This window comes from Chrysochloris asiatica, unplaced genomic scaffold (assembly GCF_000296735.1).
Source record: "Chrysochloris asiatica unplaced genomic scaffold, ChrAsi1.0 scaffold00174, whole genome shotgun sequence".
Lineage (NCBI taxonomy): Eukaryota > Metazoa > Chordata > Mammalia > Afrosoricida > Chrysochloridae > Chrysochloris > Chrysochloris asiatica.
In genome coordinates this window covers 3192683-3218820 of record NW_006408692.1, presented here as the reverse complement: position 1 = coordinate 3218820, position 26138 = coordinate 3192683, and the positions used below count along the sequence as shown (strand labels likewise).

The window sequence follows — 26138 nt, the reverse complement described above, 5'->3', positions numbered from 1 at the left end:
TAGGAATTCAAATGTGTGTGTTTTGGAGGTCTAAAGACAACATAGATTTAGCACATAATTTCCTCTTTAGGACATAAATTAGCATAATTTACATCACTCCTACATTTCCTCCCAATAATAGGTATAAACTTTGTCAACACATAAGAGTTGCAGACTTCAAAAGTAGTGTAGTCCTTGAAAATAACATTCTTTTAAAACACAAAAAATAAGACTGGCCAATTTGGAAGCAACCTCTTAAGAGAATTAGTAAACAAAGTACTAAGGAGACAAGCTGATCTCCAGGAAGCTGGCAGGCTATTTTCTGAATCACCACGGAGGGTAGAGTACAGCCTCAAGCAGCATTATGAGCAGCCTCTAGGTCAACGAATCAAAGGAACTTTCTGTAAAGTTGAGGGTGAGGCACTGAACCATAAGGATCCCTCTTTGACATCATCTCTTTTAGTTGCAACAAGAACAGAAGACATGACAAACACACTCACAAATGGAAAATGGTTATTCTTAAAATGGTACAAGTTTTTTTTTTCTTTTAAAAATCATATGGACATCTTCAAATTACCCACTAAATAGACATATACAAAAGGAAACATAAGCATGTCATGTACTTTTGAAGCTACGTTTTAGTTCCAAACCCCAGCACACACCAATTGTATGAATTAAATGATTTTTTATTCAGAGCCTGTATCTTTGTTTTATGACTGGTATAAACAAGGAAAATACAAACAACTTGTTGTCAACATACTAGCTGCAGTTATTAACTGCAAGAATACAGTAGAAAGGAGTCATACCAAATGTTAATGTTCTTATCCCAGTCACCTTATGCTAGCAAATTTAGGCAAGAAATTTCTTATATAAAGTACTTTAAGAATTCCAAGATAGATCAGTTGAACCACAAATAAAACAGCAGTTTCTCCAAGAGAGCCCTTACCTTTCTCTTACTTTCCTAAAAGTTTTGCCATTTACAGGTAACTACTATTTTCAGAGCAATTGTTCAAACCAGGGTTCTTCTTGTAAATTTGTGTCTTAGATATATATGTAAACTTACACTCATTTTCCCTTTCTAGCAAAATATCTAGTGTTGAAGCTAAAACACTTTCATAAACAGAGGAATAAAAAATCCTTCATGTGAACCTTGGCTGTTATTTTTCTTCTATTCCATTTTTATTTCCATGTGTTGTTTGCTCTTCTTCCTCCTCTTCATCACCAAAAGTCTGCTCCTGCATGGTGGTAAAGGAGAAAGATCTAGCAGCCACTTCCGCAGCAAGGCCGGAAGTGAAGGTCAAATCAGGAGACAACTGCAGACGTGCTAGCCTCTGCTTAATGGAGGGCTGTACAGAGTCCCTGGGGCTTGGCTGGGCAGTGGCCAGGTCACCTACAACTGCCTGCTGAGATCCATCTTCACTCTCACATTGGTAACACACACTGCCTTCAGCTGCTTGGAGGAAAACTTCATTTGCAGAATTGTCTTTATTTTTACTCTCTAGTGGGTGTTCACATAAATACTTATTTATTTCACTGTCAGCTGTGGAGGGTTGACTATTTTCCTCTTCAGTATCATTTTTACCAGCTTTTCCCATATCTGAATTCAGAGATGATTCTGAATTACTTATAGCTTCCACTGGGTCTACAGGAGACAAGGATTTCAACACAGCTTCAAAGGAAAAAAAAACAACAAAAAAACAAAAAACAAAAAACAGAAAGAAAAAATAATAACTAAGGACTCAGCAATGATTTAAACTTGTAATTTAAATTTTCAGTGGTATTGTTCTTAAAAATAATGATAAATAAAATCTAAATAAAACTTTCAGGTAAAAGCGATGTATAATTATAAGCCCAATAAACTTTATAAGAGAATATACCTAAGATATGAAATATTTATTGAGGATTTTTAAAACACCTCACATATTATCTATTTAAAAATTAAAGTAGTTTTCAAAGTCTAGAGTTTCAAATTTTCAGGGCCCACCCCATCCCCCCTGAAAAACACTCAAATCCACTGCCACTGAGTCAATTCTGACTCACAGGCATCCTATATAGGGTTTCGGAAACTATAAATCTTTATGGGCACAGACAGTCTCATCTTTCTCCCAGAGTGGCTGGTAGTTTTGAACTATTGACCTTGCTTGCGGTTAGCTACCTAACATCTAACCCATAGCATCACTAGGTCCCCTCAGTGCCCATTCCAGACCTACTGAGTTTGAAACTGTGGGGTCAGATCAGCTGCATTTTACAAGTTCTCCAGGTGATTCTGATGCACACTAAAGTTGGAGAGCCATTATACTAAAGAATAAGTGGCATGGTTTTCACTGATGCTGTGTCAGATAAAAGACCCAAAGTAACCCAGATAATAATCATCCAGATATTTACAAGTTAAAACAGCATGGAAAAAAATGCATTTGCAATTCAACTTATTTACTAATCACCTAACAAGACCTTGATGAAAAATAAAGTTGTAATGTCTACATGTTTTATAATGCTACAGAAAAGTACAAAGAAATAAAATCTGCATTCCATATCAGCTACTATACAAAGCATAATATAGAAATATAATATATATCCGTGCAGCAGATGTTGTCCTTGCAAGGCAAATGAAGGCTTAGTTAGCCCTCTTGATGTTAGTAGGCAGTGGCTTGCTTGCTCCCAGTATGAGGGGTTAGTACAATACAATATATTATGAAGCATGACGGAAGGAAAAAAAGTGCTTTCTTGAAGATCTGGTGCTTATTTTAAAGACGTTTTTAAAAACATGTCCATTTCCAAGAAACAGATCCCTAAGCTGCAGTAACTTCACTAGAGAAGCAGCAACAACAGAAAACAATGGCAACAGCAGGTTCCAGTGTCGAATTTCCCTCTCTAATTCCATTCGGACTTTACCCCTGTAGGCAGAGATGAAAACAACTCTGGAAGATGGACTGACATTTTTCATGGGAAAAGCATTTTATGGTATCAGCAGCTTTTTACTTATTTTCACAAATGAAGCAAGTCAGCATTATTGCCCTTTCAAATGTAAATGGCATCAAAAGCATAGACCTAAAAAAAGACATTTTTCCCCTCATGGCTATATCTTTTCCCATAATGTCAATAGGATAATTTTAAAGGGATATGAAGAAAATATTAAATCAAAAGGATACAAGTTTATATACATTGCTATTTTCAGCCTTCATGTATGTTAGTCTAAAAATCTGCAAGTCTTTAAAGAATGCAACATACAGTAAAAGTTCATTTATACTATACTCGTTAATGATATTGGAGTATATTATCTGTTTAATGGGAAGACCAACTGACAAGTGTGGTAACACTGTGCTAGAATGATTTTCGGTCTCTATCACTGCATTAGGGATACAGCAGTAAACAGTTCCTAGAATATAGTGGTGGTGTGCCAGCAAGTCAGTTCTGACTCATAGCGACTCTATATTAAAGTTTTCTGAGGATGTAAATCTTTCTTCTGTATTGTTGTTGTTATGTGCCGTGGAGTCGGTTCCGACTCATAGCGACCCTGTACAGGGTTTCTGAGGCTGTAAATCTTTACGGGAGCAGAAAGCCTCATCTTTCTCCCGCGGAGCGGCTGGTAGTTTCCAACCGCTGACCTTAAGGTTCGCAGCCCAATTTGTAACCACTACGCTACCAGAGCTCCTAGAGTATATCGTAGATGATTTCAAATACCTCAGTAATCCATGTTGTTGTTGTTGTTATGTGCCGTGGAGTCGGTTCTGACTCATAGCGACCCTGTACAGGGTTTCCGAGGCTGTAAATCTTTACGGGAGCACAAAGCCTCATCTTTCTCCCGCGGAACAGCTGGTAGTTTCGAACTGCTGACCTTGTGGTTCACAGGCCGATTCATAACTACTACGCTACCAGAGCTCCTTTTCTTCTCTACAGTGGCTGGTATATTCTAACTGCTGACCTAGTGGTTAGCTACCAGGACATTCAATAACTGCTTGTTGAATGAAAAATATGCTGAGTGAATGTGGTGGGAGATAATAGAGTCCTTACTTCTGAAAACTGTAATTTAGAGAGACAAAACACTGAACACATAGAAAAAAATAGTGCTCAAAATGTAAAACCAGTAACATCTGATTTATGTGGGTCCAATATATGGAGTCCTGGTGTGGCGCTGTGGGTTAATGTGCTGGACTGCAAAGTCAGCTTGAACCACATGGTCAGTGGCTCAAGCTCACAAGCCAGTCCTTGGAAACCTTATACAGGGTTGCTATGAGTCGGAACAGACTCGAAAGCACTTAACAACAACAACAACAATATATGATGAGTAGGTTGCAAGAATTCAATATATCTTCTTTGATACTCCCGGGAAATTCTTAATTATTCCCCTTTTCTGAAATATCCTTATTGTTCTTTGCACTACAGTGCCAATCTGGTACAGTCTGTAGTGGTAGAATAGGTGGCAGAACTCGGGAAGTCAGAAGTTTCATGGAGGAGAGAGTAATATAAAGGAGAGCTTGGGGAAAAGACAGATTTTCAATAAGGGAATAGCATGAATTTTGTTGTTGTTGTTGTTGTTACCATAACTAAAATTAGCAAGTTTGGGGAACCACATTAGAATTAGATAATATAAGTAGAAGATATCTGTAACAGCAATAGTGGGAAATATAATTGGATATAATGGACAAATATGAAACTTGCAACCAGGGAATGGATTTAGATTTAATGCACTAAGAAACTGTAGACTTTTAAGAGAGAACTCAAATGGAAGTCAGCTAAGAGAGTATTATAAATTATAAATATGATTTAATAAGGACCTAGGTTAAAAGGGGGTCAATGAGAAGACAGGGAAGAAAACAAGTTCTGAAGAAAAGAAAAGTTCTGAACTTTCTATAGGTAATGTAGACACTACATTACCTATAGAGAAAAAAGGGACACTAAGATATTGAGGCTCCATGTAGACACTCTACATGAAGAAATCTACTTTACCACATTAGAACTCCACAGGAATTAATTGCTTAGCTAGGAATATGCTAAGTTAATATTGTCATGTATCAAGCAAGCTTCCTTGCATGTATTCCCTTCCACCCCGCATGAAGTTTAATAAAAGAAAAAAGGATAAGGAACATGAGCCTAAAATGAAATATCCAGCCTTGCCTAAATCCAAATTCAGAGATAGAGTACATAGACGCCCCTTCACTCCCTAACTACTAAGGTACTCAAATCATGTAATGATGTGGTTAAATGACCCAGATCTTCATTTTTTTTTCAATGTAAACATACGGCTATTAATTCCAGTTTCATTTAGGTCTTTATACCAATGTTAACATAAGGAGAACAGAGTTTAGAATTTCAAATTCACTACATTTGAAATAGTATTTTCATTTCAAATTCTCAAAATCATTCAACTTACTGCCCATTCCAAAACAAATATAGCAAAAAATGACATAACTATGAAAAAATGAGATTTCAGATTTCCATTGTGATTTTATACCTACTTTTTCACTGCTGAAATTGATTTTCCATCTAAGGGAAAAGTGCTATAAGAATTCTACAGCTAAAATAAGATCCATGGTTCAAGAAAACCAACTAGCCCAATTGAAGAACATTTCATTCTGAAGTCAATGCATACCATGATCACTAAACAGAAGTTGCTTCCACTTTTGCCTCTCTGCTTCTGATGCTTTGAATCCCAGCACAGCTTTCAGTTCCTGGAGGACTCTCTTAGACTCCTCATGCTCACGCTTCTGTCTCTCTCTGTCTTCTTGAGACAAATAATAAAAATCATCCATTCTGAAATCACTGTCCATAGCGATATCATCTACATAAGCTTCTAATTCCTGAAAATAAATAAAAGAAAAAACATTTAACTTCAAGTAGACAATTCTACGTTGTCAGTGGCATTAGGTGCCATTGAGTCAGTTCCAACTCATAGACCTCATGCACAACAGAGTGAAAACTGCTTGGTACTGCAGCACCCTCGCAATGATGTCTGAGCACACTGTGAACAGCCACTGTGTCAGTCCATCTCGTTGGGGGTCTTCCTGTTTTTCATTGACCTTCCACTTTACAAGCACGATGCCCTTCACCAGGGACTGATCCTTCCTGACATGTCCAAAGTCGGAGAAATGAATTCTCACTATTTTCACTACTGAGGAGCATTCTTAATAATTTTACAGTAGCATTCATTTACTTGGAGTCCTAGTGTGGTGCTGTGAATGAATGTGCTGGACTGCAGTGTCGGTTTGAACTGCAAAATTGGCGATTCAAGCTTACCAGCCAATCCTTGGAAACCCTATACAGAGTCGTGATGGGTCAGAACCAACTCAATGGCAATTAATAACAACAATATTCATTTACTAGGACGAACCCATCTCTGAGATTAAAATTGAGGACTTGCTCTTGGCACTGGGATTTAAATAAAGCACAGTTGGGTAAAAGAAGGGAACATATATAGCTGCAGATATATTCAATTCTTTAAAAAACAAAAAACAACAGTAGATATTAACAAAAGTATAAATAAGAAAGTTTAACATCCATTTTCCTACTTTTATATCATACTATAGATCTAGTCAAGTTTAAAGTCTTTAGCTATGTCAAAGCCAATCGAAATTAGAATGGCTGGTAGTCTGGTAATATGGTCAGGGAACTTAACCTTCTGTGGTAGTTCTTTCTGACTTCTCAGGCTTGGGATATACCTCATCTTATGGTTCTCTGTATGTATAAGACTGGGTAAACTTGCTTATCCAGGCAGCTTCTGTGCAGTTATGATTCAGGTAAGTGAATCAGCTATACTGGCATTAGATATACCGGCATTAGACATGATTCAGAAGCTTGTGAGGAAGAAGGAAGTGCCTTGAGGAATCCATCGAGCCTAGAATGGTGGCAGATCAAGGTTCCAAAGGTAGAGGCACTAAGGGCAGTTTGTACTATTCACACTAATGGAGAAAGCAGCAAAGTCTGCACTTAGTGATTAGGTGTTATGTGTCCAGTGGAACAGTTCTTTTTTTTTTTTGTCTGGAATCTTTTTACTTTATTTAAATTATCTTTTATAATATTTCCCCTAAGTTATATTCTAGTCATTTTTTAAAAAATTTTTATTTTATTTTTTCATGTTTTATTGTGAATTATCTGATAGTTTACATGAGAGAACTTTAGTTTTACATTCATTCCACCGTACATTGTTTCATTGCCATGGTTCCAATCCCCTCCATGCATCATCAACCGACCAAAGGGTATACCCTATAAACCCGCCCCCTACACCCCATCCCCCATCCCCAGTCTTCAGCACACAGTCCCTCTCCCTCTCTGGATCCAAAGTCCCCAGCCGCTTCATCACTCCACATCATCGTCTCTGCCTCTATCTCGGGCCTCACTGCTTCTCTGGGTAGGGTCCCGCTATCAGCTCTTCTCCATTGATGGTCCTAGAGACCTCTGCTCCTAGAATGGAGAGTTAATCACTCCCTTCCTTGCTACAAAACATCTATCTTTATATTTCCAACCCTCACAATCAGTCCTGATAACAATCATTCACTATTGTATCACAAGTGACCCTTCTGCATTTCATTTCATCAGCTCGGCCTAGACAGATTGGATAATATTCACTGGAGATTCTGCCTTCCTCCATGCCCCCTAGCTCTAGGTTCCCTCTTGAAAGCTTATAAGCCAGTCACTTCTTGCCTTTGTAGTCCCCCCCACCTCCCCATTTGGGTATCCAATGTCCAAGATGCCCATCTCTGTCTACTGTGTGTGTGGAGGGGGTGGGAATGTTTCTTGCTGTAAGGATTTGTTCCCTCTTTTGGGTTACTGCATCCATAGGTGTAGGCCAAGTTCATTAAATTGTATCAGATCACTCTTTTTTTTTTTTTTTCCTCTTCTTTCTTCTCCTGGTTGAATTCTGATCATCCAGTCATAGGGGCCAGGTCATGTGGGTACCATCTGCAAGTGTGGGTGTTCTTATGCATATGCCCTCTCTTCCTATCAGCTGGTAGCTTCACTCGCCACTCTAGTCCTCTGTGGCCACACCGCTGACTCTGGGCCCAAGAGTCCCCAGGTCTCCCCACACTGCTGGCCAACCAGGTCCCCATCTGGGTCCACCGAACATTGTAGGGCTTAGCTTGTCGCTTCATTGTTGCTTTTACCCCACTTCCCCCTATCGGCGATGCGTGTGGTCACCAATCAGGGCACGTATTTCCATTGAATCTTAGTCTTGGAAGGGTGTTTGCATTAAGGGGACCTGGGAACAGTTCTTTTGAAGAGTGATTTTTTCTGCTATCTCCACATGGTTCAAACACGGTTTTTTGTTTGTTTGTTTGGTTTTTTATAAGGAGGCAATGTGGTTTATTGATACACATACAAGTTAGAGACCAAGGTCAGTGCTGTTAAACACCTCCCTCCCTTCCCACTCAGCCCACCAAGTACTCCCACCTGTGTTATAAAAACAGACCACAAAGAAATACTGCAGTTGAGGCGGAGAGCCGGGAACAAAAAGTGGTTCCAACCAAAACAAGACAGAAAGACAAGACAAAACATCTTCACATGTTTATATAAAAATCAACATGGCCTAAAGGGAAAGCGATTATGGCCGTGTCAGCGTTTGGAGGGTCAGGACATGGCATGTCCCGGCTCTGCTGGAGGGACAGGGATGTGGGCCCGCCCACTCTGGAGGTCCTGATCACCAGCTGGATGTGCTTGTGGGTGAAGAAGATGCCTCAGAGAGGGCCCCAGGGGGGAGGGCAGGGGCCCCAGAGTAGCCCCCACACCCAGGGTAGAGAGGCCAGCCAGGTGATAGGCGGTCCTCCTCAGAACAGAGTTCAAAGTCCCAGGAGATGGTTTATCTGCAGTCACATGGCATACAGCCTCACAGCCACCGTGATGACCAGAAAGCTGAAAGTCAGGAGCCATCGGACAAGTGGACCCTGGGAAAGGATGTTCTGCTTAGGCTTCCCGCTGGGCATCTGGGTGGGAATGGACCCTTGCACCTTGCTGTCTTCTCTCCTGCAGAGCCCTGGTGCGGCAGAGGGACTCTGGTCCCAGCCCTCAGTGTCCTGGGTCAGCAGCAATTGCAGCTCCTCAAACAGCTGAATGTTGAGCAGGAAGGCAGTCTTGGCCTCTTCAACGACCCTCCACCTAACCTTGGGGGTCATCTCCAGTGAGTTCATGTGGGTGTGGCAGAGCTGCTTAAACTTGGTGGTACTGGCAATGTTTGGGAAGGTGAAGAAGGCCAGGCCCTCACTGGAGCTAGGCAGCTCTAAGGCCTTCTGGGCAATCTGCTTGAGTACCTGGCCTCCAGACAAGTCACCAAGGTAGCGGGTGTAAGTGTGCACCACTAGGAGCTTGGGCTCTGTGCGGCCCACAGTGTGGAGCCACCTCATGTAGCTCCGAGTGGTTGCTGTGTAGGGGATGGTCTCCTGCCAGTAGGGCCCACACCAGAAGGCCATGTCCTGCTCCAGGACAGCCCTGTGGTGCAGCTCCTCCAGGAAGGTGAGGGTGTGTAGATGGGGTTCTCCTTGTTCCGCTCCATCTCCTCTTTTAGGGCCATGTAGATATGGTACAGGGAACCCATGACCAGCTTAAAGCCATCTCACATCACCTGGCCCTTCTGAAAGTTCTTCATGAACTCTACATTCTCTGCCTGGGTGTGCACCTCCTTGGTGGCCTCCTTCAGGGCCTCTGACAAACCCTGAGACATGCTGCCAGGCTGTGGATGCTTCATGTGGCTAGTGGTACTTGGGTGGCTCAGGTAGCTCGGGACTGGCTCAGAGGTGGTGGTAATGCTCAAGCATGCTATTTTTGGCCCCCTAAATTATTCTGTAGGAGCTCTGGTAGCGTAGTGGTTACGAATCGGGCTGTTAGCCTCAAAGTCGGCAGTTCGAAATTACCAGCTGTTCCACGGGAGAAAGATGAGGCTTTCCGCTCCCATAAAGATTTACAGCTTCAGCAATCCTATGCCCTATATTGAGTCAGAATCGACTGGATGGCAGTGAGTTTGAACTACTAGTCAGATCATGATGTAACATCTCAGAAGGAACCTTTGCAATGTACTGATTTTTACCTCATAGATTTTATCACTTTTAAAGAATGGTTAGATATAAACAATAAAATGGCATACTGTTAGATTCCATGGATTCAAATTGAAGGTACTAATAACTATTGACACAGAATAATTGTTATCAGGACTGATTGTGAGGGTTAGAAATGTAAAGGTAGACGTTTTATAGCAAGGAGGGGAGTGATTAACTTTTCAGTCTAGGAGTGTAGGTCCCTAGGACCATCAAGGGAGAAGAGCAGAGAGCGGGACCCTATCCAGAGAAGCAGTGATGCCTGAAATGGAGGCAGAGATGATGACATGGAGCGATGGAGCAGCTGGAGACTTTAGATCCAGAGAGGGAGAGCGACTGTGTGCTGAAGACCTGGGGGGTACGGGGGAAGGATTGCATGGAGGGGATTGTAACCATGGCAATGAGACGATATACGATAGAATGAATGTAAGATAGAATGAATGTAAGACTGATGTTCTCCCATGTAAACTATCACATAATTCACAATAAAACATTAAAAACAAAAAAACAACTAATGACATAATATAGTAAATATGTGGTTGTTGTTGTTAAGTGTCACTGTGCTACAGTTTTGGAACTTGTCAGAACATATTTGACAAGATCATTTATGAAACCATGTGGGTTAATGTGCTGGACTGCAAGGTCGGTTTGAACTGTAAGGTCGGCGGTTCAAGCTCATCAGCCACTCCTTGGAAACCCTATACAGGGTTGCTATGAGTTGGAACCAACTCGACGACAGTTAACAACAACATTTAATCACTTTCAAAGAATGGACAGTCAAACATAAATAACAGAATGATGATGCTGTTGGAGTCTATGGATTCAAATTCAAGTTACTAAAAACTAACGACACGATTTAGTAAATAAGTTATTGTTGTTAAGTGCCATACTATGTTGCAATTTTGGACTTGTCAGAAATATATTGACAAATTCAAGCTTCTTATGTAGAACTCTTTTTAGGATTAAAAACGATTTCACCCTTACCTGCTCCTCAGGAACTGGATCTTTGTCTGCAATGTGTAGAGTAGTCTGCATCACAGGTACTGCTGTACAATGTGGGTTTTCACAAATAATTTCAGACTTGCCTTAAAAAAAGATAAGGGAGTGGGATTAAAGATAAGAAACAAGTATAGGTCTAGTACAAAGATTCTTGGTATTACTATTTTGCAATCTTATAGAACAGATGTTTTGAATTACAACTTTAATTCCTAAGAAATCAAAGGATGTCAAAGTTAGTATAGCAACATCAGTGGATCTACATGTTTTTCTTCACTTCATGTTGAAATCTGGAAGGAGGGGATCTAGTTAAATGATAATGAAAAAAACTAATCTCATTTACAATTGTTAACAAAAAAGGTAACTAGGAATAACTTTAGTAAAAAATGTGTAAGATGTATCTGAAGAGAATTTTAAACCTTCTGGGAACACACAGGAAACTCAGACACATGGATAGGCATACTATCATCTCAGAAAAGAAGCTTCATTATCATAGAAATGTCAACACTCATTTTAATCAATAAATTATAAAGAAAATGACCCTGACAAAAACATCAACTTTGTAGGGGAAAGGGACAAGGAAAAAGGAAAAAGACTAGCCCAATAAGCTATTAAAACATATTATAAAAACAAAATAATTAAAACTACAGTACAGGAATAGACAAATGATTGAATATAGAAAATAAGCACAAACTAGAAATCAAACTTGAAAAAACATGAACTAGAGCCATGTTTCATATTATAAAAACAAAATAATTAAAACTACAGTACAGGAATAGACAAATGATTGAATATAGAAAATAAGCACAAACTAGAAATCAAACTTGAAAAAACATGAACTAGAGCCATGTTTTATATTTAATATCAGAATAATTTCCAGGGGAATCTAAGATAAAATTGTAAAAATACAAAACCATAAAATATTAGGTGAAATCCAAGAAGAATTTAAAAATTAATTTTGAAATAAGGAAAGTTTTAAATGATAACATAAAAATACAAAAAACATACAAGAAGATATAAAACTGACCATAAATAAAGTGATAATATACACTACAAATCAGGAAATAATACTGCATCTTGTATTCCCAAACCAAATAGTAACCCTAGAGGACAGAGTAGAATTGATCCATAAAGCTTTCATGTGACAAATCTTTAAGGAAGCAGACTACCATATCTTTCTCCTGCAGAGCAGTTGGTGGATTTGAACCACCACACTTTTTGGTTAGCAGTCAAGCGCTTTGCCAAAGTGTAATCAAAGCACCTTCTTACATTTGTGGTGTTTGTTGTTTATGTGTTGAGGAGTCGGTTCCGACTCACAGTGACCCAGTACAGGGTTTCCTAGACTGTAAATCTTTATAGGAGCAGAAAGTCTCATCTTTCTCCTGTGGAACAGCTGGCAGTTTCAAACTGCTGACCTTGAGATTAGCAGCCCGACTCATAACCACTACGCTACCAGAGCTCCTTTCTTTTTTTAAAAAAGTTTTCAGTGTGATTTGAGTGAATGTTTACAGAGCAGATCATCAGTTTTACATTCAACAAATCATACACCTTGTTTCATTACAATGGTTATAATCCTTCCATGAACCATCAGTTTACAGCATTTCTCTCTATTCACTTTAGCTCTTTTTTTTTCTTTTTTCTTTAAACACTCAGGCATATATATAATAATTTAAACTACCAAAGGGCATATTCTGCGAGTCTGCCTCCTGGCTGCCAGCTCTCAATCCCTCTCTTTCCATGAATCTAGAGTCCTCAGCTGCTCCCTTTCTCCATGTCCCCATCTCTGCCTCCCTCTCTGGTATCTCTGCTTCTCTGGATAGGGTCCTGCATTCCGCTTGTGCTTTTCTCCCTTGATGGTACTAGGGTCCTCTGTTTCTGGACTGTAAGATTAACTACTCCCCCATTTTTGTTACAAAACTTCTACCTTTACAATTGTGACAGTCACAATTAGTCATGCTAACAATTACTCACTATTGAATCATAAGAACCGTATCCCCATCTCTTTTTATCAGCCCCATCTAGACAAGATGAAAACTATTCAGTGGGGACTTTATCTTCCCCCGCATACTCTTAGAGCTCCTTCCTTGTTTATATTACAGGTCAATATTCCTACCATATAAAAGTTTCTATAAATCAACAGGAAAAAGAACAGCCAAAGAAAAAATAGAGAAAACATAGTAATAGACAGTTCTTAGGAAAGGAATTACATGCAACTCTAAAACATATGAAAAGGCTAAATTACACATAATTCTTAAAACATACTAAAAGTTCCTTAAGCAGTCTGGTTTAATAAAGTCCATACAAAGATCACAGTGTAGCTGAATGCACTGTCAACTTAAAAAATCAAGATATATCACAGTTTATATAATATTTGATATAAAAGAAAAATCTAGTATTTGTTTATATTAATATATGAATAAAATACATCTAAAAGGATATTCAAGAAAGTAATCACAGAAGTTATCTCTAGAAAAGGAGATTGGGTGGCTGGGACACCTACCCTTTTGTGCCTTTATAATTTCAAAGATAAAAGGCATTAACTCATCATGAAATAAATATTAAAGAAGTGTGAAAACAGCATGGTTGATTCAATCTTGGCTGGAGGGGGTCAATGCAGTTTAGGTGCTGGTGGGAATGCTTAGCAAGAAGTCAGAGTGGCAGAAAATCCCAAGACCATCAAGATAGACCAGCTATAAGTGGAATGTGAGATGCCTACCTGGGAAAGCGGTAGCAGGAGAGCAGAGTAGCTATGGGTTTTCCTGCTCAAGGACAGAGTAAAGCTGAGTGTCCATGGGCAAGAAGCTGGCTTGCAGAATGTACCCTTTGGGCATTTACGGACTGGCTAAAGGAGCTTTATAACAGTTGCCTGAGCAGGGCAGAGGCCGAGGGGCCACAAGTCTGAAAGGCTGAAGAGTGAAGCGTGTCTGCAATATGGCAAAGAGGCATTCCTGATTGCAGGACTACTGCATTCTAAGTTGTTTCTGATGCTAAATTGTACCCTATTCACTTCCTTAATAAACACCATAATCACAGCCTAAAACCTGTGGTGGCCACAAGGGCAAACAGCTTCCCTGTGGAGAGGACTAGCTCCTTGCGCTTTCTTGTGGCGATGGAATCAACTGTAAAATCTGTTCTCTAAGGAATCCTCATAGAAGGGAAACAAACACTCTGCAGCCAACATTTTCTCTCTGATATGGTTGCCTTCATTTCATCCTAGTAAATAACTTTTCATCATAATAATCAAGCAAGAGGGAAATGACTCTCAGAGTGTATAACAAGTTGTGTACTTGTAGTTAATTTTAATTAACAAGTTCCGTTTTTGAATTGTTAATCTATATTCCCTTCATTTTAATTAGGACTAAAATGAAATTGATTTCAAAAGTTTCCCCTCCCTCCTCAATGAACTATTAAATATCAAGTGTCTTATGCAGAAGAAAATTAATTTATCCCATTCTTTACAGAGCTAAAGTCTTTTGTCTGCTAGAAGAAAGATCTTGTTATTCACGGCAACATCCCTTTTTGGTGCAAAAGACCACCTAAAAGAGACCACTTAATGAGCACTTATTGCAAAGTGAGAGGGTAGGAAAGCAAGTGGTTTGTGTTTGTGTTGTTAAGTGCCCTCGAGTCTGGTTCTGACCCATAGCGACCCTGTATAGGGTTTCTGAGGAGCGACTGGTGAGCTTGAACCACCGACCTTGCAGTTCAAATAGCTTTGCAGTCTGGCATATTAACCCACAGCATCACACCAGGGCTCCATGTAGTAGGAGTGAAAATTCAGCATGAAATTTCTACAGAAACTTCTTCAGGGAATTCCTACATAAATAATAGTAGGTATAAAGCTCTAACTTTCAAGCCATGAAGTCAAGTAATGTATTACATAGAAGAAAAGTTGGGGACTGAAAAAAAAAAAAAAGAGTTGTCAGTGTCGGGGTGGGAACTCCTGGCCAGCATGAGTCAGGATGATAGCAGGGCTGGGGAGAAATTCTCAACTGCTTTGGAATTCTGGGCTGAAGGACCTGGTATGAGTTCGCAGGATGCTAGGAGAAGAAGTGGATCTGGGAAGGTGTCATCCAGCCAATAAAGGATGACAAGATGCTGAGAAGAGGATATGCAAGTTTCTTAAAAATTGCAAACAAAAGTATGAGTATTTAGTGGTAATGAATCTTCAAGTCTGCAATTTATTCTCAAATGGTTCAAAACACAACAAAAGAAGTTACAACAAACCCTTTCTACAGAACATTCAATATAGACTTTAGTCTAAGCGAGGTGTGTGAGTAGGGTGGGGCTTCAAAAAGTTCATGGAAAGTTGGAATGAAAAGATAACAGAATTTTTCTATGAATGTTTTGAAGTTATATTATATGAGATAAGCATAGGAAGAAAAGACAAATGTAGTTTCAAAACAACTGGAGAATCTAGATGAAGGATACTTTGAACAAAGCTTGCAACTTCTGAGTTTGATATTACTTCAATATTAAACATAAAAAAAGCATGGTTAATTAAAGTATCCACTTCTTTAAAAAAAAATTCAAATGAACATTTTATTTTAAAATTATGTAACCATGGCCTCTGAATATTTTAAGTTTGTAGAGTACTTTTATCTTAATTTATATTATTTATCACCTGTAAGCAAAATCCACATAAACAGCATAATTAAAAATATCACCTGCCCAATAGCTGAGAGAGTTTTAGCATAATGGTTAATAATAATAGGTAAGTAATAGACTAATATTTAACAGAGTATGTTGAAGGAGGGCTGGGTGGGGTGGATTGTTTTAACATTCAAAAATCTTCTGAGTATTTCTATTTATAGATAATATATTCAAAAGCACTAGGTAAGTTTAATATGTGTAAGTATTTAAACATCATAATGACCCAGTATAGGGTTTCCAAGGAGCAACTTGTGGTTAGACCACTGCTTATCTGTACAGCGCCAGACCAAGACTCCACTAACAGGATGTTGTGGTTGTTGCTGTTAAGTGCCGTGGAGTTGACTCTGACCCATAGATACCCTGTATAGGGTTTCCAAGGAGCAGCTGGTGAGTTTGAATGCCGACCTTGCAGTTTAAATGGCTTTGCAGTCTGGAGCATTAACCCACAGCACCACACCAGGACTCCCCACTAACAGGATGTTGTTGTTGTTAAGTGCTGTTGAGTAGATTCTGACCCATAGCGATCCTGTATATGGTTTCCAAGGACAAGCTAGTGAGCTTGAACCACTGACCTTGCAGTTCAAATAACTTCACAGTGTGACACATTAGCCCACAGCACCACACCAGGACTCCACTAACAGGATAGTAAAGCATTAATCTCTTTGGCAACAATACAATTTCTATGCATATGCCTACTAATTATATTATAAAGATCCAAGGGATAAACAAGGTATTAGTTTGTAGCACAATTACAAACACTCATATGCCAAACATTTAAAATGAAATTAATAATCTAAAAATTAGTACAAAATCTGGATCAAATAAAACAGTTTAGATAAACATTTCAAGACTTCCTGTATACCCATCAGCAGAAAGCAGTCTGATACATTACCATCAGAGAATGAGACTTAAAACATGTCTGATAATGAGTATGCAGTGATGATAATTATATCATTTGCATAATGTTTCTGAATGACACAAGTAGCCACTTCCTCTTAAAAGAAAAACTGTTTCTGGCCGCAGACTATTGAACAATACATTCTTACAATACTCTATCTGGAAAAGAGCTTCTGGATGGAAAGATAGTATCAGAATCAACCCTTTCATTTAAGATCCTTATTTTTATTTTTAAAGGTATATGATTCACTGAACTTTTAAATTATTGTTGTTATTGTTGTTATTAAGTGCCATCTACTCAGTTCTGGATCTGAGTGACCCTAAGAGCAGTTTGTGGGTTTGAACCGCTGACCTTGCAGCTCAAACTGACTTTGTAATCCAACACATTATCCTGCAGCATCACACCAGGACAAGACAGGAATGAGCATGACTAAGAAGTGAAGAAGTGTATGCCAAAGAACTGACTCGTACCTTTTTTATCTGTATTTCTTCGGAGCAGTTTGTCCACCTGAGAAATGGCCTCTTCCCAGCAATTGTTACTTGCTTGTACATGGGGCTGAATCAACTTTAATTTCTGTTCTAAGATTTGATAAGTTTCTGACACTAGTTCTTGTGTTTCTTTAGTACAAACAAGCTTTTCAAGTTCATCTTCAAGAATTATTACCCTGCATAATGAAGTAAAACAAAAACAGACTTCTAAAATACAAACTGAAAAGTTTTAAACAAGGCTTGTTTAAAAAATAAGCTTGTAAGAAACATCATACATTTACTCAACAAATATTTCTTGCACACACAGTAGGATTTTTAGAGCTGAGAAGGTAAATTAAACTACTTATCAACCAACTTACAACCTAGCCTGGGAAGTTATACATCTATATACATAAGATGACCAGAGTCCTGGTGTGGTGCTGTGGCTAATGTACTGGACTGCAAAGTCAATGGTTCAAGCTCACAAGCTGCTCCTCGGAAACCCTGTACAGGGTCACTATGGATCAGAACTGATTCGACAGCACTTAACAACAGCAACATACACAAGATATATAATACCACAAATATGACTAAAAGTTTATTTCCATTTTGCAGATGAAGAATCATGTCTAGAGTTTAAGAAACTTCCCTGACATTACACAGCTGGTAAGTTGTGAAGCTGGGTTGAATCTAGGCGCATAAGGGTAATGCCAGAGAGATATAGTCTATATGAGAATTCAGATGGTGGGAAGTTACTATGAATGATGGGTACAGACAGGGAAGTGGTACAGAAGAGATACTTTTAAGGTAACCTTGGAGAGCAGATAAAATGTGTGCATGTTCTAAAAAGATGAGGAAGGACTTTCTAGATGAAACATTAGAAAAGGTATTTATACTGCTTGGCTGCTCTTAAGGACAGGAGTAATCAGGAAGGTGGATGTGAAGAGTGGTTAGAGGAATTTAATGAGCTGATACGATTACAGTTGGTAAGCTTGAGCCTGGACACTGGACAAAAAATGAGAGGGCCAGGGTAGCAGTCAATTTTGTAAGATAAGAAAATAGGTGAAAAGGATTTATGGTGCTGGTTGTGTACCGTGGAGTCGGTCCGGACTCAGAGCGAACCTGTACACAGTTTCTGAGGCTGTAAATCTTTACGAGAGCAGAAAGCCTCATCTTTCTCCCACAGAACAGCTGGTAGTTTCGAACTGCTGACCTTAAGGTTCGCAGCCCGATTCGTAACCACTACACTACCAGAACTCCTTAAAGGACTTACAGTTATGATAAAATAAAAATGCTATCATATTGGAATAAGGAAAGGTCTGATATGTAAGGATAAGAAAGTAGGATCAGAAAGGCATTTAAAGAAGGTTATTTCTGTTGATGAGTTAAGGTTAGAAAAGCAGATTCTAGTCAGGTTACAACAAACCCTTTCTACAGAACATTCAATATAGACTTTAGTCTAAGCTAGGCGTGTGAGTAGGGTGGGGCTTCAAAAAGTCCATGGAAAGTTGGGATTCAAAGATAATGGAATGTTTCTGTGAATGCTTTGAAGTCCCCTTATGTTATATGAGGATCAGTCAAAACATATTGCCACTACGGTTCCAGTTCATACATGCATGGGTTCATTCTAAACAAAACATGTTTAAATATATCTCTGTAATCAGTGGAGGGCTGCCGACAAATCTCTCAGTAATACATTTATCTTAGTCTTATTGGTGGTGGTGGTGGTGTGCCATGGAGTCGGAACCAACTCATAGTGACCTTGTACAGGGTTTCCGAGGCTATAAATCTTGACGGGAGCAGAAAGCCTCATCTTTCTCCTGCAGAATAGCTGGTAGTTTCAAACTGCTGACCTTAAGGTTCGCAGCCTGATTCGTAACTACTATGCTACCAGAGCTCCTTTAGTCTTGTTGTTGTTGGTGGTTATGTGCTGTGGAGTCAGAACTGACTCATAGTGACCCTGTACAGGGTTTCCGAGGCTATAAATCTTTACGGGAGCAGAACGCCTCATCTTTCTCCAGCGGAACAGCTGGTAGTTTCGAACTGCTGACCTTAGAGTTCGCAGACCGATTCATAACCACTATGCTACCAAAGCTCCTTGTTAGGATGCCCTTAAAAAAGAAAAAAAAAAAAGTCCAACCAAAGGTTGCAGGGAGGACTTTTTCCCCTGCTAATGTACTTGCCCTTTCTTTGAGGGTAGCAAGGGCTCTCCTATGAGAATTTCATTGGGAACCCTCAGCCCTGATCTTCCCGTCAGACTTTTTTATTTCCCAAACTCAAAAAGCATTTCAGAGTAACACAATGAGGATGGCAGTGTTGGCATTTTCAATCATAGTCCTTTGAAATGCTCAACATTAAGTGCCATCAAATGGATTCTGATATACAGGGTTTCCAAGGAGCAGCTGGAAGGTTTGAACCTGCTCAATATGTGTTTTGAAGCCCAGTGCTTATCTTAAAGCACCACACAGGAGTTTGGGATGTTGTTGTTGTTAAGTGTTGTATTTTGATATTTTTGTTTAATACAGGTTTCTATGATTTTGTAGCAATATTTTTTATTTACCTTTATACTTCAAAACTAGTGAATTTTCGACCAAGAAAGCAAATATATGCCTCAGTTAGATTAGTAGGGAGAATAGTTGAGCCCTGAGGCACTAATTCAGATACGGGACAATACCATCCTGCACTAACACAGTGAGAGTGGAAACAACAAAGGGGACAGGGCAAAGGAAGGCGTGAAACAGGAAAAGAGGGTTTTGATATATGAAATAAAACAGTGTTTAGGTAATGCTTTGAAAAGTGATCTGATGGTTTGTGACTGGTAGATTCTCTAGATGGGATATTTAGAAAAGTGGCTGCTGCTGCTGCTGTTACGTGCTGCCGAGTCAGTTCTGACCCACAGCGACCCTGTATAGGGTTTCCAAGGAGCAGCTGCTGAGCTTGAACCACTAGCCTTGGGGTTCAAACCACTTTGCAGTCTAGTGCACTAACCCACAGTGCCACACTAGAAAAGTGACACATAGTAGCTTATGAGGGGGCTTCACAAAGTTCATGGAAAAATTCCATTATCTCTCAATTCCATTTTTCCACAAACTTTTTGAAGCTCCCTCATTTTTCATATTGAAAAATATCAAATATTTCAATATGAAAAATACTTCTCATGTAAAATACACAATCTCTGCCCAAAGAAAGAGTCACTTTTCTTCATTTTCACATCCATCCAGTGGAGTGCTTTTCCTTCCCTGAGATGTCTTCGATGATTCCTAATACACTCCAAACTGCCTTGAATAGTACTGATAGTATTGCCCCAAAATAGACACTTCGGCTTTGCTCAATACAGTCTTTCTACTGAAAGCTTGCTGAATCTCATGATCATTCTACCTTTGCACATACTCAAGTGGAGGGAGATTATCTTATTTCCCATATTCCCTGCGGGCGACTGGGCTAACAGTCAGGTAAGCCTTCACCTGCTTCCTTATAACAGCAACTATCGACCACTGGAACGTCCCTTCCTCATAGTTTCTTATCTTCCGTATGCCTTAACCTTTATATCAGGCTTATATCTTAACTGATCAACAAAAATGTACTTTTAAAAATGCCTTTCTGACCTTAATACCCTATCCTTTCATATCATACCTTTTTTTACTCCAGCAAACTAGCATTTTGATTTTATAGCAACTGCAAGCCCTTTTGACCTACCATCTTACAAATTGAGTGTTGCCCTTCCCCTCTCACTTTTTGTTCAGTGTCCAGGTTCAATTATTATCAGCTCATTAAATTCTTCTAACTATTCTTCACATCTATCTTCCCAGCTGCTAACCACTCATTTTCTCCACCCTACAAGATAAGGAAGGCTTTTTGCTCCCCAAAAGATTTGCAGCCCTGGAAGCGCTATAAATCGGGTCTGACTGAGCAGCACCACCACCACCGCTGTGAGTGTGTGTTACCAAAAACTCTCACCAGAAATGATTCAGTTTTAAACTCAAAATTGCTTTATAAAAAATCCTTCATGTGGAAATTTATGAAAAGAATATTTTCAACAGATAAAGGTCTACCAGAGTAAAACATAATATACTGAGAATTAGGGCAGATTATCAACAAATATAAACTAAGACTCTACATTTTAATATTTAATCAGGGTCACAGAGTTTGTCCTGTGCTACAGATAAATGTCCAAATCTGTTGCAATTTATGAGGAAAAATAGCAATATACACTGTTCAATTATGTATAACACCTCTTATAATTTACTATTCTAATGCTGACAGATGATTCTCTCAGACAGAAGGTTCCAATTTAAGAGACCTACTTTAAGGATGCTAAAAGAAGCTCATTCTTTTTTGAAAAAAATTATTTTAATTTTTGGTGAAAACATGCACAGTAAAATAGACCCAATTTCTACATTCATAATTCAGTGATGTTCATTATATTAAGTTGTGCAACCATTCTCAGCATTCTTTTCAAAATGACTTCCTAACAGTGTGTATGTACCATAACATAAGCATCCTGCCCCCTCAAGTTTCTCATCTAACCTTTCATGCTACTGTGGTCAATTTCATCCCACACAGATAATTTGTTAAAACAGCATAATGCTTAAGGCAGACATAAGCTTCTAGTTTAGCCAAACCACAGTTTGGCTGAAAGGAGACTTCAGGCATAGTTTTTGTTTAAGATTTAGAGTTTAATCAGGGCTTTGAATTTGTTTACCCCCCCTGCTGAGAATCTGCATTTCCACTCTAGATATACTGAATTAAACTCTACATTTTAATGGGGTAGCCACACTAACCACCTGGGGATTCTAAATAGCTTTCTAAGTAGAAACTAGGAAAAGTTAAATCATAATGGCTTCTATTATACATACTGGAGTTCTGGTGTGGCACTATGGGTTAATGTGCTGGACTGCAAGGTTGGTTTGAATCTCAAGGTCGGTGGTTCAAGCTTATCAGCTGCTCCTTGGAAACCCTTTACAAGGGTTGCTATGAGTTGGAACCAACTCAACAGCACTTAACAACAACAACGTTATACATACTATACTTACAGTGGTTGTTGTTAAGTGCCTAGTCAGTCAGACTCAAGGTGACCCTGTATAGTAGCTAGTGGGCTTGAACTGCTAAGCTTTCAGTTAGTAGCCCAGTGCTTATCCTACAGCACCACATCAGGACTTCATAATTATAGTACTTCCAAATAATTGCTGTATTCATGGCTATAAACCTTCCTTCATGTTGAATGTTTCACAATTTTGCTTTTTTCTTTCTGGCTAGGACATAAGCCAACAACCACAATGGTATAAGAATGAAGCTTGCTAACCATGGGGACATTTCCTTATATGGCTTCTAAACTTACTCATTCAGTAATGCTTTTAGATGGAGCTGTAAGCTGCGTACTGCTGTGTGAACGTTATTCAGTTCTCTTGACTTCTGCTGGGTTTTGGATAAGCGCTGGGGAACAGACTGGTGTTGAGTCTCATAGTACCGATAGAACTCATAGCTGCGCTTTAGCTCTTCCAAACAGGCAGAGTGAGCACGAGGTAGACCTTGAGTCACATCAGATAAAATACGATGAGGCAAAACTGCTGGAGTAAGTAAGGGTCCAGGAGGTGAATTTGCTGTAGAAAGTAACAGTGCTAATCGTCGGAAGAACTCTGAACTCTGCGCCACCCAGAGTTGGAACAAAACCTTTAACAAAGAGAGCAAGGGGTGGGAGAAGAGACCAGATCAACAAAATATATTGGTCAACATTCAAAACAAACTAAAAATGTGTTTATCTTAGTTTCTGGTTCAAATCTTTTACTGTATCCTAACTAATTAAAAGAGCGGGGCTTGTACTAATGCTAAAGATTTGCCAAAAATGTTATACCAAAACACCAGCCAAGAACATTATGTCAAATTATGAATTAATGGAATGAGGGAAGTGGTGGTCCCAATATATTGGTAATATATTATTGTTAGGGGCTCTCGAGGTGGTTCCGACTAAGAGACCTATGTATGCACAAAGGAATGAAATATTACCTGGTCCTGTGCCATCTTCACAATTGTTATGTTTGATCCCAATGTTGCTGCTATTGTGACAATTACTCTCATTGAGGGTCTTCCTCTTTTTCACTGATCCTCGACTTTACCAAGCATGATGTCCTTTTCCAGGGACTGGTCCCTCCTGATAACATACCCAAAGTATGTGAGACAAAAATCTCACCATCCTTGCAGCAGAGGAACATTCTGGCTGTACTTCTTCCAAAACAGATTTGTTTATTCTTCTGGCAGTCCATGGTACTTTCAATATTCTTCTCTAAAAATATTATTCAAATGCATCAATTCTTCTCTTGTCTTCCTTATTCACTATCTAGCTTTTACATGCATATGAGGTAACTGAAAATATCATGACTTCGGTCAGAGTACACTTTAGTCCTCAAAGTGACATTTTTGCTCTGTAACACTTTAAAGAGATCTTTTACAGCAGATTTGCCCAATGCAGCATGTCTTAACTGCTGCTTCCGTGATCATTGATTGTGGATCCAAGTAAAACGAAATCCTTTACAACTTTAATTTTTTCTCTGTTTATTATGATGTTGTTTATTGGTCCATTTGTGGGAATTTGTGATTACACTGAATTGTAATCTGTACTGAAGGCTATATTCTTTGATTCTCATCAAGTCCTTTTTGCTTCCAACAAATAAAGTTGTGTCATCTACATATTGCAAATTGTTGACCAGCCTTTCTCCCACATGCCTTCTTCTTCATTTAATCCAGTTTCTCAGATTATTTGCTTAGCATACAGACTGAATAAGAATGGTGAAAGGATACAACTCTGATGTACATCTTTCCTGTTTTAAACCACTCAACATTTTATCATTCTATTTGAATGGCTACTTCTTGCTCTATGTACACGTTCCATATGAGCACAATTAAGTGTTATGGAATTCTCATTCTTTGTAATTTTTTTTTATCCTACAGTGCCACCCCAGGACACCAGAAAGATGTCTACTTGTGTTTTATTGACTAGGCCAAATAAAACACAAGTAGACATCTTCTGGAATCCTGGGGTGGCACTGTAGGATAAATAAACATAAGTAGAAATCTATCTGGAGTCCAGCTGTGATACTGTAGGATAAGCACGGGACTGCTAACCACAAGGTTGGTGGTTCAAACCTACCAGAAACTTCTTGGAAACACTATGTTGTTTTTGATAAGTGTCAGAGAGCAGGTTCTGACTCACAGTGACCCTGTATAGGATTTCCATGGAGCAACTGGTAGGTCTGAACCACCAACCCTGCATTCAACAGTCTAGTGCTTATCCTACAGCACCACAGGTTGTAACCGACTTATGGCACTTAACCAAAACAACAAATATCTTTCTGGTATTCTCTAATTTCAGTCAATATCATCTGACATCAGCTATGGTATCCTTCATTCCACATTCTCCTCTGAATCTGGCTTGAATTTCTAGCAGGTCCCTGTCAAGATTCTGCTGCAACAGTTTTTTAATTACTGTCAGCAAAATTTGACTTGGGTGTGATATTAATGCATTTCTGCATTCTGTTGGGTCACCTTTCTTTGGAATGGGCACAGTATAAATCTTTCCAGTCAGTTGGCTAGGTAGTTGTTTTCCAAATTTCTTGGCATAGAAAAGTGAGTTCACCTGTAGTAATGTATCAGTTTGTTACTACATTTTAATTTGTATTCCATCAATTCCTGGAGTTTTGTTTTTTGCCAGTGCCTTCAGTGCAACTTGAAATGCTTCCTTCAATACCAGTATGTAGTTTAATAAAATTCTACCCCAGGAGAGAAGTGTTAGTAGAACTGTACATATCTACTACATGTGAATCCTCCTTCCTTCATTAATAAAATAATTTTACACGTAGAAGACACTAGTATGACTATTGTTGTTGTTAAGTGCTGAGTTCTGACTCAGCAACCCCATATAGGGTTTCCGAGGAGCAGCTGGTGGACTTGAACTGCTGACCTTGTGGTTAGCAGTCCAGTCCTACAATGCCACTTCAGGACTCCGGAGGTACCACTGATGAGCCTACATAAATCCAAAGAAATGTGTCATTGATGGCTGCAGAAAAAGATGTTTCCATACACTCTTGAATATTTTCCTTCAGTTATTTCAGTGATATTGAAGGGATACATTTGTTTATTCAACAAATATTGATTATCTACTTCGTGCCAGACTCTGTGCTAAAGTGCTGAAGACATATAACAACAAACAAAACAGATGACAGTTTTACCCTCCTGAAATCTATATTTTAGTTGGAGAGATAGAAAAATATATAAGTAGGTTTGGTGGTTGGCGGTTATGTGCTGTGGAGTCAGTTCCGACTCATAGCAGACCTGTACAGGGTTTCTGAGGCTGTAAATCTTGACGGGAGCAGAAAGCCTCATCTTTTCCCCACGGAACAGCTGGCAGTTTGTAGTAATATCATGTTACTCAAGATTATGAGAGAAAAATAAGTATAAGGTGATAGTAAAGGAGACAACCTGGAGGAGGAGGAGGAGGACTTATTTTGATTTGTATTTAAAAAGAATAATTCAGTGCTGGCAGAACTGGAAAGCGATATGCAAAAGATTGAAACTAGACCTTCACCTCACACCTTATACAAAAACTAACTCAACATGGATTAAAGACCTAAATGTAAATCCCAGAATTATGAAGGCCATCAATGGAAAAATAGGGACAAATGTGAGGGCACTAATTCAGGGAATATACAGACTACTAAACATTTTGAAAACCACACAAACAAAAGCAGACAAAATAGATGATTGGGACATACTAAAAATTTTAAACTTATGTGCATCAAAAGACTTCACCAAAGAGTAAAAGGGAACACACAGAATGGGAAACAAATCTTTTGCAATGACACATCAGACAAGGGACTCATTTCTAAAATACATAGGAAACTACAACACCTCTGTAAGAAAAAGACAAATAACCCAATTTAAAAATGAGCACAGGACATGATCAGACACTTCACCAAGGAAGAGATCCAGGCAGCTAACAAACATATGAAGAAATGTTCACTACCACTAGCCATTGTTGTTGTTGTTATGTGCTGTGAAGTCATTTCCGACTCATAGCGACCCTGTACAGGCTGTAAATCTTTACAGGAGCAGAAAGCCTCATCTTTCTCCCGTGGA

At 39.1% G+C, this 26138-nt stretch overlaps 1 protein-coding gene and 1 pseudogene across 1 annotated transcript in view; both read right to left on the bottom strand.

Moving 5' to 3' along the window:
* Positions 1 to 644: 644 nt before the first annotated feature.
* The window catches only part of VEZT (vezatin, adherens junctions transmembrane protein), a 90832-nt gene continuing 65338 nt past the window's right edge, over positions 645 to 26138 (bottom strand). Inside the window, exons 8-12 of the mRNA XM_006871796.1 lie at positions 22348 to 22679; positions 17013 to 17206; positions 10983 to 11083; positions 5570 to 5777; positions 645 to 1648 (exon numbers count right to left, since the gene is read on the bottom strand). Of these exons, the coding sequence (XP_006871858.1) occupies positions 1137 to 1648; positions 5570 to 5777; positions 10983 to 11083; positions 17013 to 17206; positions 22348 to 22679 (1347 nt within the window). The 3' untranslated portion in view covers positions 645 to 1136. The remainder of the gene's footprint in view (positions 1649 to 5569; positions 5778 to 10982; positions 11084 to 17012; positions 17207 to 22347; positions 22680 to 26138) is intronic.
* Positions 8781 to 9652, bottom strand: LOC102836893 (annotated as a pseudogene).